Below are 13,940 nucleotides of genomic sequence, written 5' to 3' on the forward strand. Positions count from 1 at the left end.
CTCCCCGTGGTCGGCTGGACCGGGGTCCTGGTGTTCATAGCCACGCCCGTTGTGCCGCTTCACAGCTAGGACACAGGGGGCGGGGGGGGGGGGGCGGGGGGGTGGCGCTCAGGCCTCTGCCCTCGATTCTACCCCCCGCTCGGCTTCATTGCACATCTATTAGAGAAGACAGCAACAAGGAAGGGGAAAGTGCAAGCCACTTCTCAGCAAGCCCTGGTCGTCCCAGGAGGATTGCCTCAGTCGTTGGCATTTCTGTGCCTGTAGAACCCGGACCCAGTTTTTCCGATCGCTCAGAGTTGGCCAGCAGAGCCTCGGGCTTCCCCTTGGTCAGCAGAACCCACTGGAGACCCTGCACTTCGTGCTGTCCCCCTGTAGCCCCCCGGCCGGACCAGAGGCCCCGCAGAGGTGAGGACGGAGCGGGGGAGGGGGGGGAACTCCTCTCCCTGGGCACCCCAGCCCACGGTGAGACAGCAGCACTGCTCACCGCCCTGAAGGGCAATGTGCCCCAGCGATGGGCTGCAGGCACTTGGTTTAGGAAAAAGAGCTCCCGCCAGGGCCACCAGGGTCCAAATCCCCGTCCCACCAGATACCTGACCACCGGAAAGATCTGAAGTTCAACGTCTTTCATGGTAAATCAGGGTAGGAATCTCTCCTTCTGGGCTGTTTGAAGGTTTCAACGAAAACGGGATTAAGAGGGTGACGGGACTGACCAAGTTGCATCTCCCCTCCGCTGGCTGGGGACCCCACGGCCCTAGACGAGAGGTCCCGGCCCCCAGAGCCTAGGGGGCCTCACCGGCGACAGGCGTTTCCCTCGAGAGGATGTCATCCTTGGAGAAAAAAAAGACGCTGAGGGATGTGTCTCCAATCTGCAAAGAGAACCTTCGGCGTTCGTTCCCTGGATTGTAGGTTTATTGCGGGGGAGGCTCGGGGAAGGGGGGAGGGGGGATGATGAGGAAGATTAAGGCGAGTATCTCAAAGCTGTGTGTTCAGAGTGAGCTGCCTTTTCCTTAGCCTGGGTGTCAGGGGAAGTTGGTTGGCAGGGAAGGGGCCGCTGGACAACAGGATGGACCCAAAGGCTCCCCAGGCAGGCGAAGAAAGACCGTCGGCGACACAAGCTCGCAAATGGAAATAAGTTCTGGAACGTTCTTAGCGATCCGTTCCTCTCTCAATGTGACCACCCTCTCACACCCATCGAGGGGATGTCCGTAGGGGCAGGGGGTGGGATCTGATGGGACCAAAGAGCTCCCTGTGTCGCCTTCACCCTTCATCCCATAGGACTCACGGAAAATGGCGACAGGGCGCTGGCAGAGGGTGGGGCCCCAGACGGGAGTTTCTCAACCTCAGCCCCACTGCCATCTCGGACTATGTCATTCCTAACTGTGGGTCTGGCCTGTGCATGGCAGGCTGTTTAGCGACCTCGCTGGCCTCCAGCCAGCCTCCCCCAGAGTTGTGACAGTTAAAACAATGTCTCCAGACATTGCCAACAACCCCTGGGGAGAAAACTCACCCTTGACTGAGATCCACGGCTCCAGGCTCGTACTGCAGGCCCGGCTGGGATCACACCGCCCTCTCCTATTTACCAAACGTATGGCATTGGTCTCTCTGTGCCTCAGTTTCCTCATGTGGAAAATCGGGATAATATTAGCCTCCATGTCACAGAATCACTGAGAGGTGTATCAAGTAGGGAAATGCAGATCTGGCACAAGTAAGCACGAAAATGTGCTTCATGTTCTAGGCCATGGTGCCCGGGAGACAAACTTCCAGAATCTAGCTTTGTAAGTCAGAGAGGAGAAAACGTGTGTTTTATTTATTTTTTAAATTATTTTTTTAAAGTTTATTTCTTTATCTTGAGAGAGACAGCATAAGCCGGGGAGGGGAAGAGAGAGAGAGGGGGGAGAGGACCTCAAGCAGGCCCCAAGCTGTCAGGGCGATGCCTGACTCGGAGCTTGAAGCCGGGAGCCCTGAGACCATGACCTGAGTCAAATCCAAGAGTTGGACACTTCAGGGACTGAGCCACCCAGGCGCCCCAAGGAGAGACTCTTTATCTTTGATGCATTAACTCTACCTCCAAGACTATCCCAAAGAATAACCAAATGGGTGGACCAACATTTAGGTAAGGATCACAAATTATTCATAAAGCAAAAAATTATTTATGAAAACAAAACCAAAGCTCAAACTGAAGACAACCCACAGATTCAACAGTAGGGGACTTATCAGATGCACAATGACACATCCGTCTGATGGAATGTCACACAGACTTTAAACAGCTTGTTGGAAATTATTTGCTAATCCAGGGAGCCACCGTAATGCAATGTTAAGTGACAAAAATTCACACAAAACTGTATGAACGTCATGAGTCTAAATTTTGGTTTGCTTATTTTCTTTTTTATTTGAGACAGAGAGAGAGAGAGAGTGAGCAGGGAAGAGGAGCAGAGGGCCTGAGAGAGAGAGAGAGAGAGAATCAGGGTCGGTGCTCAGCACAGAGCCCAACTCGGGGCTCGATCCCACAACCCTGGGATCATGACCTGAGCCAAAATCAAGAGTTGGACACTCAACAGACTGAGCCACCCAGGTGCCCCTTGTTTTACTTATAAAATAAAATGTCCAGGGGCGCCTGGGTGGCTCAGTCAGTTAAGCATCTGACTTCGGCTCAGGTCATGATCTCACAGTTTGTGGGTTCGAGCCCCGCATCGGGCTCTGAGCTGACAGCTCAGGGCTTGGAGACTGCTTCAGATTCTGGGTCTCCCTCTCTCTCTTTGCTCCTCCCCCCACTCATGCTCTATCTGTCTCTCTCTCTCAAAGATGAATAAACATTAAAAAAATTTAAAAATAAAATAAAATGTCCACAGTGGTCATTTCTGTGTGCTGAGAATACAGAAGACTTTTATTCTTTATCCCTAAATTTTCTACAGTAAATCTGTACTTATTTAAATAATTAGGGGGAAAAGGATTACAAGAATTTTTGTGCCTTCAAACTATGTATGGGAGGACTTTTGTTTCTAAGTTCTTTCAGAAGCAGAAAGGAGGGAAAAGAGGGGCGCCTGGGCGGCTCAGTCAGTTAAGCATGTAACTCTTGGTTTCACCTCGGTCATGATCTTGACGTTTGGGAGTTCGAACCCCGCATCAGGCTCCGGCTGACAGCGCAGAACCTGCTTGGGATTCTTCCTCTCTCCCTCTGTCTCTGCCCTTCCCCTGCTCGTGCTCTCTCTCTCTCTCTCTCAAAAGAAACAAATAAACTTAAAAAAAAAAAAAAAGAAAAGAAAAAAGAAGGGAGAGAAAGATGGCCATGAGAGAGAAGGCGTATCTTGAAGATATATCATTTCTGACATAGCTCTGGGGCCAAGTACCAAATATAGTGGGAGAAATGAAAGGACGTGTCCCTTTCCTGAGGCTGCCACAGACTGGGTGGCCCGAAACAACGGAAATGTATTCTCTTGTAACCCTGGAGGCTGGACTCTGAAATCAAGGCGTCAGCAAGGCCAAGCTCCCCCTGTAGGCTCCCCGGGGAAGAATCAACCCCTTGGTCACCTCCTGCAGCCTCTGGTGACTCAGGCAATCCTTGCCTGGCGACAGCTTGACTCCCATCTCTGCTTCTGTCACCACGCCACCTCTTCTGTGTCCTCTCCTCTTCTCGGAAGGACGACAGTCATTGGATTTAGCTCCCCCCCACCCCGCCCCAATCTAGGATGAATTCGTCTCCAGATCCTTTAACTGATTACATCTGCAGAGACACAGCTGTCAAATAAGGTCATATCGGAGGTTCCGGATAGACGCGAATTTGAGGGGCACAGCTCAACCTGCTACAGGGGACAGTCTTGAAAAACAAATTAAGGTATCACAGGCAGGTGTATGGCAAAAATGATCGCTGTGGAAAGTATAAAAGGGCGTAGCGTGAAAAGCGAGCTTCCCGGGGCGCCTGGGTGGCTCAGTGGGTGGAGCGTCTGACTTCAGCTCAGGTCGTGATCTCACGGTTCCTGGGCTCGAGTCTGTGCTGACAGCGCAGAGCCTGCTTCTGATTCTCTGTCTCCTTCTCTCTCTGCCCCTCCCTTGATCGTGGGCTCTCTCCCTCTCTCTCTCTCTCTCTCTAACATAAATAAACATTAAAAAAAAAAAAAAAAGCAAGCTTCCCTCTCTCATCCTTGACCTCCAATCCAATCAATGTTACTGGCTTCTTGTCTCTACAAACACGTGTCTTTCCCCTACACAAGTTCAAGTGTAGTATACAGTGTTCCACACCCTGCCTTTGTATTTACCAATGTATGCTGGAGATCCTTCCCTCTGTTCACATGGATTTGCCTCATTTGGTTTAATGACTACATACCGTTTCATCGGTAGATAAACCCTAGTTTACTCAGCTGATCCATTTGGGGTGCTTTTTCGATTTTCCTTTTTCCTTTTCTTTCTTTCCTTTAATTTTTTTATATTACAAACAATGCTCCGATGCTTCCTATTGGTATCTGCATGCTATGCCCGGCTCTTTTCTTTTTTTTTAATAGACTTTTTTTTTTTTTTTTTAGAGCAGTTTTAAATTCACAGCAAAATGGAGGGGAGCCTAAAGAGATTCCCCTTATGCCCCCGGGCTCCCCGCACACGCAGAGCCTCCCCCACTATTAACATCCCAGACCAGAGTGGTCCACTCCTTGCAGATGGTGAGCCTACGCTGGCACATCGTTATCACCCAGAGTCCATAGCTGGCATCGGGGTTCACTCTTGGCGTACATTTTACGGGTTTGGGCAAATGGATCATGACACGTGTCTACCGCTATAGCATCTGACAGAATAGTCTCCCTGACCTAAAAGTCCTCTGTGCTGCACCCATTCATTTCTCCCTCTCCCCAGCCCCTGGCAACCACTGATCTTTTTACAGTCTCCAGAGTTACGCCTTTTTCCAGAATGTCAAGTCATATGGTGGGATTCACACAGAATGTAGCCTTTTCAGACTGGCTCCTTCTGCTTAGTAACATGCATTTAAGGCTCCCCTATGTCTTTTCATGGCTCGATAGCTCATCTCTTTTAGTGCTGAATAATACGCCTTTATCTGACGGGACCACACTTTGTTTATTCACTACCGAAGGACATCTTGGTGGTCTCCAAGCTTTGGCAATTATGAATGAAGTTGCTATAAATATCTGTGTGCATGTCTTTGTGTGGACCTAAGTCTTCAACTCCTCTGGGTAAATACCCAGGAGCGTGATTGCTGGATCGTATGATCGGAGTATGTTGAGCTTTGTGAGAATTTCCCAGAGGTCTTTCAAGGCGTCTTGGCATTCCCATGGGCAATCAGCGATGGTTGATATGGTAGTTGATATGAACCGCCGAACTTAATTAGAGCCCCCCAGCTTTACCCCCACTCGTTTGTGTGCGTATTTAGTTCTATGCAATTTTTTTTCACTTGTGTGGTCAACACCACAATTGAGATACAGAACATGTCTGTGACACGGATCCCTTGTGCCCACCCCCCACCCCCCGACCCTTTATAGATACAGCCACCTCCTGGGCCTGCTCTGACTGTCCATTTTAACTTTTTCTGGCTCGCTATGTTTCACACAGATCTCTTGTAAACAGTGTATATAGCTGGGCTTTGCTTTCCAAGCCAATATAACGGTGTTCTCATCTTGAGAGAGGGTTTTTATCCTGTTTGTGATTACATCATTTTAATCATGAAAAATTCCTGCTCCTCGCTGTTTATTGGGGTTGGCATTGTCCTAGCCATTTCACAGATAAGGAAAAGGAAACAGAGCAGTGAGTTAATTTTCTTGAAATCACAGAACTGGTAAGTGACAGAGGGGGGCTTCCCACCCACTCTGCCCTACTGTCTCTATACTAACAATAGGTGAGTTTCCTCTTCTGGAAGGTTAAAACCATGTCTCTTCCCAGCCGGACGCCCTGCCCTTCTGCGTATGGAGAAGAGCAGAGACACCGCTTGGACCTTCACCACAATGGAGGCCCCTCACACCTGCCAAGGTAAGCTTTTCTCCATCCCAGCCATTTTCCTTAGAGGGGAGAACAGAATCCAGTGATGTCTTTGTAAGAGAAAGACCAAAAGCAGAGTGATCCAGAGCATTGAAAAGCTCAAGGATACACAATGACGTGGCTCCCAAAATGCCAAAGTCCTTGTTCTTGTGCTTCACTCGCTGCTGCTTCTCCTTTTCTTGCTGCTTTCTTGTCTTCTTCCCGGGTCTAAGTGTTGGGGTTCTCTGGGGTTCGGCCTGGGACCATCCCTGGCCTCTGCTGGTACTCTCTCCCTAAGGCTCTTATGCCATTTCATGGCTTCGAGCGCTTTCTACACAGATGGTTCCCACATTTCATCCCCCAGCCGGAACAGGAATCATATATCCACTGCCTACTCAAGCATCGCTTGGATGTCTCACGGGCACCTCAGACTTAACCCACCCCCAAAGTGAGTCTGGAACGTTCACTGCAACAGGCCTTCAGGCCCCAGACCTGACTCAGCCCTGAAGTCATCTGGGACTCTGTTCTCCCACATCCCACATCCCCTGATGAATCCTGTGGCTTCTTACAAATACAATCCTTGCCATCACTTCTATCAACCTGGTCCCTTGCAGCTGTCCCCTCTCACTCTGACTATTGCAACAGCTTCTAACTGGCCTCCTTGCTTCCTCTTTTGCAAGTCTAGAGTCTATTTTCCAGCCTGAGTGATCACTTTTAACATATAAGTGAGGTGAGGACCACTGCTGGCTCATACAGTGTCCTGGGGCTTATGAGAAAAAGCTCACCCACTTAACAAGTGTAGATATAGCTCTGAGGACGCCTGGCTCCACAAATGGATAGAAACTTCATGCAATCAATCAAGCAAGGAAGCAAGTAATCAAAGTGCTCCTTTCTCCCGATAGACACAGCACCTCCCCCCATCCCTGGCCCCCAAGGGCTCACACCTTGGCAAGTCGATTCTGGGATGGATTTTAGAGCCCAGCTGTATGCTCAGGCAGGACCTTTTACAGTTCTCATAATACTAGTATAATATCAATATGTCCGTTGGAATCTAACTTGTAAAAAGGGCCTTATAAATCGTTCTCTTGTCTCGTGAAATGATCTCTTCATCGTTATAATCAATTCGATCACAACAGCCAATGGCTGGAAACAATCCAAACATACCAACCAGTGGAAGAATAGATCAATAAATTGCAGTGTATTTATACAATGAAATACTCCATAGCAATCATTTAAAAAAAATTTTTTTATGTTTATTTTTGAGAGAGAGAGAGAGAGAGAGCATGTGAGTAGAGGAAGGGGAGAGAGAGAGGGAGGCACAGAATCTGAAGCAGGCTCCAGGCTCTGAGTTGCCAGCACACTGCTGGATGCAGGGCTTGAACTCACAAACCGTGAGATCATGATCTGAGTCGAAGTCAGACGCTTAGCCGACTGAGCCACCCAGGTGCCCCACAGCCATCATTTTTAAAATCAGTGATACCCACCACATGAGCGCATTTCATACACATCATATTGAGTGAAGGAAGCTAAAGAAGTTAGTCCATTCATGTGAAATTCAAGAGTAGGCAAACTGACCCATGGTTATAGAAGTCAGAAACCACTGTCCTGTATCTTGATCTGGGTGGTGATTCCTTGGGAGTGTATATAAGTGAACGTTTACTGAGCTGGACTTTACTTTGTCTACTTCCTGTATATAAGCTGCCCCTCGATATAAAATGTACAAACAATAGTTTGCAAATATTTAGTACATTGTGAGTTTTTCATTATTTCGATTTTATGTAATCTAAAATCCCTCCACAAACCTTGAACTTCACAAGGATCAGGGCACCGGCAGTAACCTTGCTTTCCATGTGCCCAACCAGAAGGCTGTCTGACTGGTGAGGACGTCTCTCATTCTCCCATGGGCAGAACGAGCACGGCTTTGGTGGCCCAGGAGCTGGTGGATGACCAGGCGGGGAAAGGCTTCGAGGCTGGCATTGGTTTGCAGAGGTAACTGGGAGAGCTTTGTCCCCGGGGAAGGCTGCTTCTGCCGAAACTTCCTGGGCATCCTCTTGATACGTGACGAGGAGAAAAAAGGGACTATGCTAAATATTTTGGACAGAAGAAGCGAGATCCCGTCAGGGGCATGACCCCGGGCGATAGGCCTCAAAGGGCAGAAACTGCCCCCCTCGCAGAGGGCAGGCCCGTGAAGGCTCACACGTCACCAAAAAAGCCCCTTCGTGGCCCTGCATTGATGAACTCGGGCCCGATTATCCGTTCATCGGCGGAAGCCCCCAGCAGCTTGCAGCCCAAGGTAGAAAATCAGCATATGTCCGCTGAGTGAGTTAGGGCATCTACACTGCATGGTGCCTCCTCCAGTGGGACCGCAAGTCTACACCCGTCAGTGGGCACCGCCGTCTCGTGACTTTGTAGTGAGCACAGAGTGGGGGTGTCAACTCTGCCCCTGCTCGCCCTTTCTCCTCTTTGTCTCTATTCACTTGAGGAAACACGGCGAGCAGGCAGGGCTGCGTTGTGGGATCCGTAAAGCTTAAGGTTCCTCGGCAGTGCCCGCCTCCTTGCCTGCATCCCTCCCCTTTTCCACGGCCAGCACCCCCCCGCCCCCCGCAACCTTCTGCTCCGTGACCTGATTTATGGCTGCTGGTTAACTGATCATTGGGCCTAAATTTTCTAGTTTATTAACACTAAGGGGTTTCCTTGGGAGTCTATTTGGTTTTTAACCTTTCCCATTAAGAAATTGGTGTGTGTGTGTGTGTGTGTGTGTGTGTGTGTGAAGAGAGAGAGATTCAACAGTATAAGCATATATACTTCAGTGAGGAGTTCCTGACGTCAGCTGACAGAGGAGAAAGAAACAACTGGCAGGATAGAAGGTTCTCGGAGCTCCGCCCCCACCTCATGCGCTCCTCAGGGCAAGTCCCCCTTCCCTCTCTGGGCTTCTGTTGCCTCTGCTGAAAAGTAAAGGAGGCAGCTTGGGTCCTGGCTGGGGTCCCTTCCAGGTCTGATTGCCTCCTCTGGGCCAGGGAACCCGTGTCGTCACCAGGCCTCCTACGCCCTCCCTGGTGGAGCGATGGCTCTTGGAGTCCGTTTGCTCTTGCCCGATACCGCTCTCCCGTAAGGTCAGACTCCGCTGGGGTGATACTTTGTACCGTGAGATACTGGGGCGGAGAAGCCTGGGTCCCTTTGTCCCTGACGTCTTCCACGAAGGACCAATCCCGTCCGTTTGAGTGGCCAAGTGAAGCTGGCCACGTGCCGAGGAGAACCTCCAGGACGTTGGTGATAACTCACCTCAGTCCTCTTGGTGTACAACTCCTGGTGGAAGCAAAGGTCACCACAGCAGCCAAACTCAAGGTCACGGACGTGTAGGCTGCGTTGTACAATATGGCGCCTCCTTCCTCTGACTCGCCTCTGCGTATACGGGACCCTCATCCTGGTCTTCTCTTTCTCCTGCGTTTCCCACACCGGTCCCTCCGTTAGTCCCACGTTGCTCATCTTGACTCAGATCTTACCATTCCCCCACTGCCCTCTCCTGGGTGACAGTGTCTCTGAACAAGGCTGAAAATGTCCCTCAGGACATTTGTCCCTCCAGAAGCCCCTCTCACGTGTTTCTTCTCTTTACGGAAGGAGCAGCTCCCAACAGCGTTCTGGGACTCTCCACAGTTGGGTCAGAGGTAACAGAGGTGTCAGGGAGAGGCAGGAAGGACTCAGAGTCAGGAGTGGTGAGAGCATCCAGAAACCACAATGGGCCTAAGAGTGTGACTTTGCCACCTGGGAGACTGAAGCCAAATCTTTATTTCACTCATCCACAGGGACCAGGATGACATTCTTCCGTGTGGAGGTGTGCAGCAAGGAGAGGAGGGTCTGTCAGCTGAAGAGATAACATTTTTGGAAGAGTTCCCCGTCGTGAAGGAGGAGCTAGAAGCAGGCATCAGAAAGCTCCGCGCCCTTGCAGACCACATGGACGCAACCCACAGAACACTCACCAAAACCAACATGGCGGCCAACTCCATGGCAGTGGTCTCAGGAGCCATGAGCATCCTGGCCCTAGTCCTTGCTCCAGCAACAGCAGGAGGAAGTCTGATGTTCTCCGCTGCTGGTAAAGGTCTGGGGACAGCAGCTGGGGTCGCCAGCATCTTAACCAACATTTTGGGCCACTTTCGAAATCAAGAAGCCCGAGCTCAGGCCAGCAGCCTAGTGCCCACCCGTGGCCACGAGGTCGGGGAGCCCGGGGGGCAGAAGGCATCTTACCTCATGGCTGTTGGAAAGATGGCTTATGATTATGGAAGTGCCATCAAGGATATTAAGAAGGACATCCGCGCCCTTCAGATAGCTAGAGCCCACCCGCGTCTGGCCACTGCCGCTAAGCGTCTCCTGACCACTGGCCGAGTCTCGGCCCGAAGGAGCAGGCAGGTGCAGAGGGCCTTTAAAGGCACGACACTGCTGATGACAACAAACATTCGCTTGCTGGGGAGTGCGATGGCGGGCTTATCCCTCGGCCAGGACTTGACCGCCCTCCTGAAGGACTGGAAGCGACTGAAGGAAGGAGCAAGGACGAAGTCTGCGGAAGAGCTGAGGGCCCAGACCTGGGAGCTGGAAAGGACGCTGACAGAACTCACCCAGCTCTATGAGAGCCTGAAGCGGAGGGTGAGGCTGACATCTCCCTCTTGGGTGGAGCTGGGGGAGGGAGGCGGGAAGCTTGAACCGGGACTTATGGGCACCAAGGCTTATGGGAAAGGTGTTGAAGGAGCCGGGGCGTGCGTGCGTGTGTGTGTGTGTGTGTGTGTGTGTAGTTTGCTTGGATGTTCCTGAGGACGTGGGGCAGACGGTGGCCCCGAATGTCCAAATGACGTCGGGGGCATCTTGATGATAATGGCGCCTGTCCTGGACAGCCCTGGTCATGCCTTCTATTTCTTTCTCAGTGCTCTAAGAGGGTCTTCCCGGTTGAACAGAAGAGGGCACTGAGCCACACGGAGTACTGTGGACTGGCATGTGTCCCCTGAACATTCGTGATTGAAGTCCCAATGCGACTCGGTAGAGGTCCCAAAGAGGGCCTTTGGGAAGTGATTGGGGCTGATTCAGGTCTCAGGAAGGGGTGATTCTATACGACTGTGTCCTAAGCGGAGGAAGGAACACAAGAGGGCTCCCTCTCTCTGCCTGCGCCCGCACAGAGGAAAGGCTGTGGGAGCCATCAGCAAGCCCGGAGGGACATCTCACCAGGAACCCAACGGGCCGGAGCCTCCAGAACAAGGAGAAAATACATTCCTGTTATCCAAGGCGCCGGCCTGTGGTGTTCTGCTAGGACAGCCCCAGCTGGCTAAGACGGGGAGCTTCTGAGGCTCGCCAAGTTCTCAGCTGGGTGGTGACAGAGTCAGGATACACAGCCAGGAAGCCTGACCGCAGAAGCCCCCAGAGCTGCCCGCCAGGCTGAGCCGGAGCCCTCTGTAGCTCTCCTGTGACTGCTGTTTTCCTTTCTTTACAGAAACTCTTGCAAGAGGAAAGACCCAGGAGCTCATCTTCGGGAGGAGCCACGGGGTCTCTGCCCCAGCCCCCAGCCAGGCGTGGGGAAGCAGGACCCCAGGGGACACAAGAGGACGAGGGCAGGCTGAGCCGCCGGGCCTCTGAGCAGAATTAAAAGGGGCAGGGCGGAGGCGGGCTGGTTGGCAGAAGGGATGCATGGAAACTGAGCAACCGGGAGGTCCACCTGGGTCCTGAGGGCGCTGTCGGCTGGTGAGGGTGGCCAGGGCCATCTGTCCTGCCTCTCCTTTGCCACCCGGCTTCTTCATTGTCCCCCACTCTTCCCTGGGGAGCCACCTCATTCCCACTGCTTTGTCAGCACCCCGTTCGCTCATGTGCACACAGGCTCTCTGCTAAGCGGGGACCGTAAGACAAGGAAGGTCCCTCAGGTGAAGGTCACCTTGGGCTCACCTTGGGCTCACCTTGGGCTCCCCGGCTGCCTTGCTCTGCTCTCTTCCTCCCCCTCCCCTGCAGTAAAACCCTGGGTTTGCACACACAGGGATGTCACCAGAACCTGCCGGACCAGATTCCATCAGGAGCCCTCCCTTTCTCCCCAAGGGCTCTGCCTCAACTGAGGACCTCTCCAGGCTTCCCCATTCACCTGTCTCTCTTCTTTTCTTCTTTTTTATGTTTTAGCTGCTATTTTGAAAGCAGTGCATGGCCATGAGGTACAACTCTTTTTAAAGTCCAGGAAAGTAAAAACCAGGCGTTGGAAACAATGCATCAACCAAGGGTGACCACTGTTGGCAGCCGGGTGTGGAATTTCCTTCCCGTGGTTACTTGCTTTGGGTGTTAAAGTGTAGCGGTCATTAGACTGCGTGCGGGCGGGGGGCGGGGCTTCCTCCAGGCTGCCTTTACATAATAGATTTTTTTTTTTCTGCAACCCACTGAGTAGTCTTGCTCTCATTCTCAATTCCTTCATTTGCCTACAGATCTAGCACTTTCCATTTTGCTGTTTTCACTTGGTTTTTATAGACTTTTTTCGTGTGTTGCACAATATTCTCTTGATTGTATGTAGTCTTTTATTTTATTTTTTTTTTATTTTTTTTTAACGTTTATTTTTGAGACAGAGAGACACAGAGCATGAACAGGGGAGGAGCAGAGAGAGAGGGAGACACAGAATCTGAAACAGGCTCCAGGCTCTGAGCTGTCAGCACAGAGCCCGACGTGCAGCTCGAACTGACAAACCGTGAGATCATGACCTGAGCCGAAGTCGGATGCTTAACCGACCAAGCCACTCAGGCGCCCCATATGTAGTCTTTTAAATTAGACACGTTAGTCATCACTTTCTGTTTCAAGTGGCCAAAACCAATGCAAACTGGCCTACCCAAAAAAGGGGAGTTTATTGACTCACGTGCTTAAAAAGCTTAGGGGTACAGTGGACTTCAGGTGTGTCTGGATCCAGAGGGTAAAAATGATGTCATCAGGTTCCCATTTCTTTTTTTTTTTTTTTTTTTTTTTATGAAATTTATTGTTACATTGGTTTCCATACGACACCCAGGGCTCCTCCCAACAGGTGCCCTCCTCAGCGCCCATCATCAGGCTCCCGTTTGTTAGCCAGGCTTCCACCAGGTTGAGGGAAGAGGGCCCACCCCTCCCGGCACCCCCAAACCCCCCAGTGGCCCCCTTCCTTCCAGGTGGGAGCGTCCAAGGGGAAAGGGGCGGAGCAAAGGTGCAGGGACCACTCTGATTGGTCAGGACTGGGTCCCGTGCCTTTGCCCGTGCTGGTTTCTGGTAAGAGTTTATGGTAAAACAGTATGGTTACTGAAAAGCGCCGGAAGAAGGAAAGCAGCAATGGGTCCGGTAGCTGCCCTCCTCTTTCAGGGACGTTTGGACCGATGGCGATTTTTAAAACTTATACATAGTGGTAAAGTGAACATCTGTGTGCCAAAAAGTTGTTGCGTTATTGTTGAGATTTTTTTTCTCAAAATTGTGTCCCTGAATGGGGGTAAAAAGAAGGACCGTATGAAGGGAAAGGAGGAGACGTCCCCCAGCCCCCCATCGCGGTAGGGAAATAGATCGTGGGAAGTTGAGGAAAGACTTAAAAGAGTGGAGGGGAAAGAGCCACCGTCCCCATTTCAGACCACAGCCTGCCCGTCTGGTTGTCTACACCGCTCACCGTCCAAGCGGCGAAACGGTTGCCATCCCATGCCTGGGCCACTGTGCTACCTGCTTCTGTTGTTCTCGTGTCCTTGTTTTAAGTTCTTGGTGAGCATAGCGATGACAGAAAAGCCCTCTAAAGGCCTGGTTTGTGCACCCACCCCCACCTGCTCTGTGAATGAGCCCCTGAAGGAAAACCATCTCATCCTTGAGATATCAGTCAGTGCTCCTTTCTCTCTTTTTTAAAAATTTTATTTATTTATTTTTTTTAATTTTAGAGAGAGGGCACCAGCATGGGGGGTGGGGGGAGCGGAGAGCTGAGCTGAAGGGCAGAGGGCAAGGGAGAGAGAATCTTAAGCAGGCTCTGTGCTCGGCACAAA

General features: G+C 51.3%; 1 protein-coding gene across 4 annotated transcripts; it reads left to right on the forward strand.

Moving 5' to 3' along the window:
- Positions 1-381: 381 nt before the first annotated feature.
- On the forward strand, positions 382-12,490 carry LOC123590450 (apolipoprotein L6-like). 4 transcript variants are annotated; one of them, XM_045463661.1, is made up of 5 exons: positions 382-405; positions 5,878-5,964; positions 7,815-7,941; positions 9,756-10,590; positions 11,426-12,490. In XM_045463661.1, exons 2-5 carry the CDS (start codon positions 5,901-5,903, stop codon positions 11,576-11,578), a joined length of 1,179 nt encoding a protein of 392 aa, XP_045319617.1. In that variant the 5' UTR covers positions 382-405; positions 5,878-5,900; the 3' UTR covers positions 11,579-12,490. The 4 variants fall into 4 exon arrangements, with proteins under 4 accessions (XP_045319617.1, XP_045319618.1, XP_045319616.1 ...); XM_045463660.1 differs by lacking the exon at positions 382-405 and adding an exon at positions 423-902; XM_045463662.1 differs by lacking the exons at positions 382-405; positions 7,815-7,941 and adding an exon at positions 421-902.
- Positions 12,491-13,940: the final 1,450 nt, after the last annotated feature.

Source organism: Leopardus geoffroyi, chromosome B4 (genome assembly GCF_018350155.1).
Source record: "Leopardus geoffroyi isolate Oge1 chromosome B4, O.geoffroyi_Oge1_pat1.0, whole genome shotgun sequence".
In the NCBI taxonomy this organism is placed as follows: domain Eukaryota; kingdom Metazoa; phylum Chordata; class Mammalia; order Carnivora; family Felidae; genus Leopardus; species Leopardus geoffroyi.

What these genes read in the sequence shown, in the direction of transcription:
- LOC123590450 (XM_045463660.1), top strand. Translation starts at nt 854, where the DNA reads ATGTGTCTCCAATCTGCAAAGAGAACCTTCGGCGTTCGTTCCCTGGAT. An exon ending in GGCCCCTCACACCTGCCAAG is followed by an intron (nt 5,965 to 7,814) that starts GTAAGCTTTTCT and finishes GTGCCCAACCAG; the next exon opens with AAGGCTGTCTGACTGGTGAG. An exon ending in ATGAGAGCCTGAAGCGGAGG is followed by an intron (nt 10,591 to 11,425) that starts GTGAGGCTGACA and finishes CTTTCTTTACAG; the next exon opens with AAACTCTTGCAAGAGGAAAG.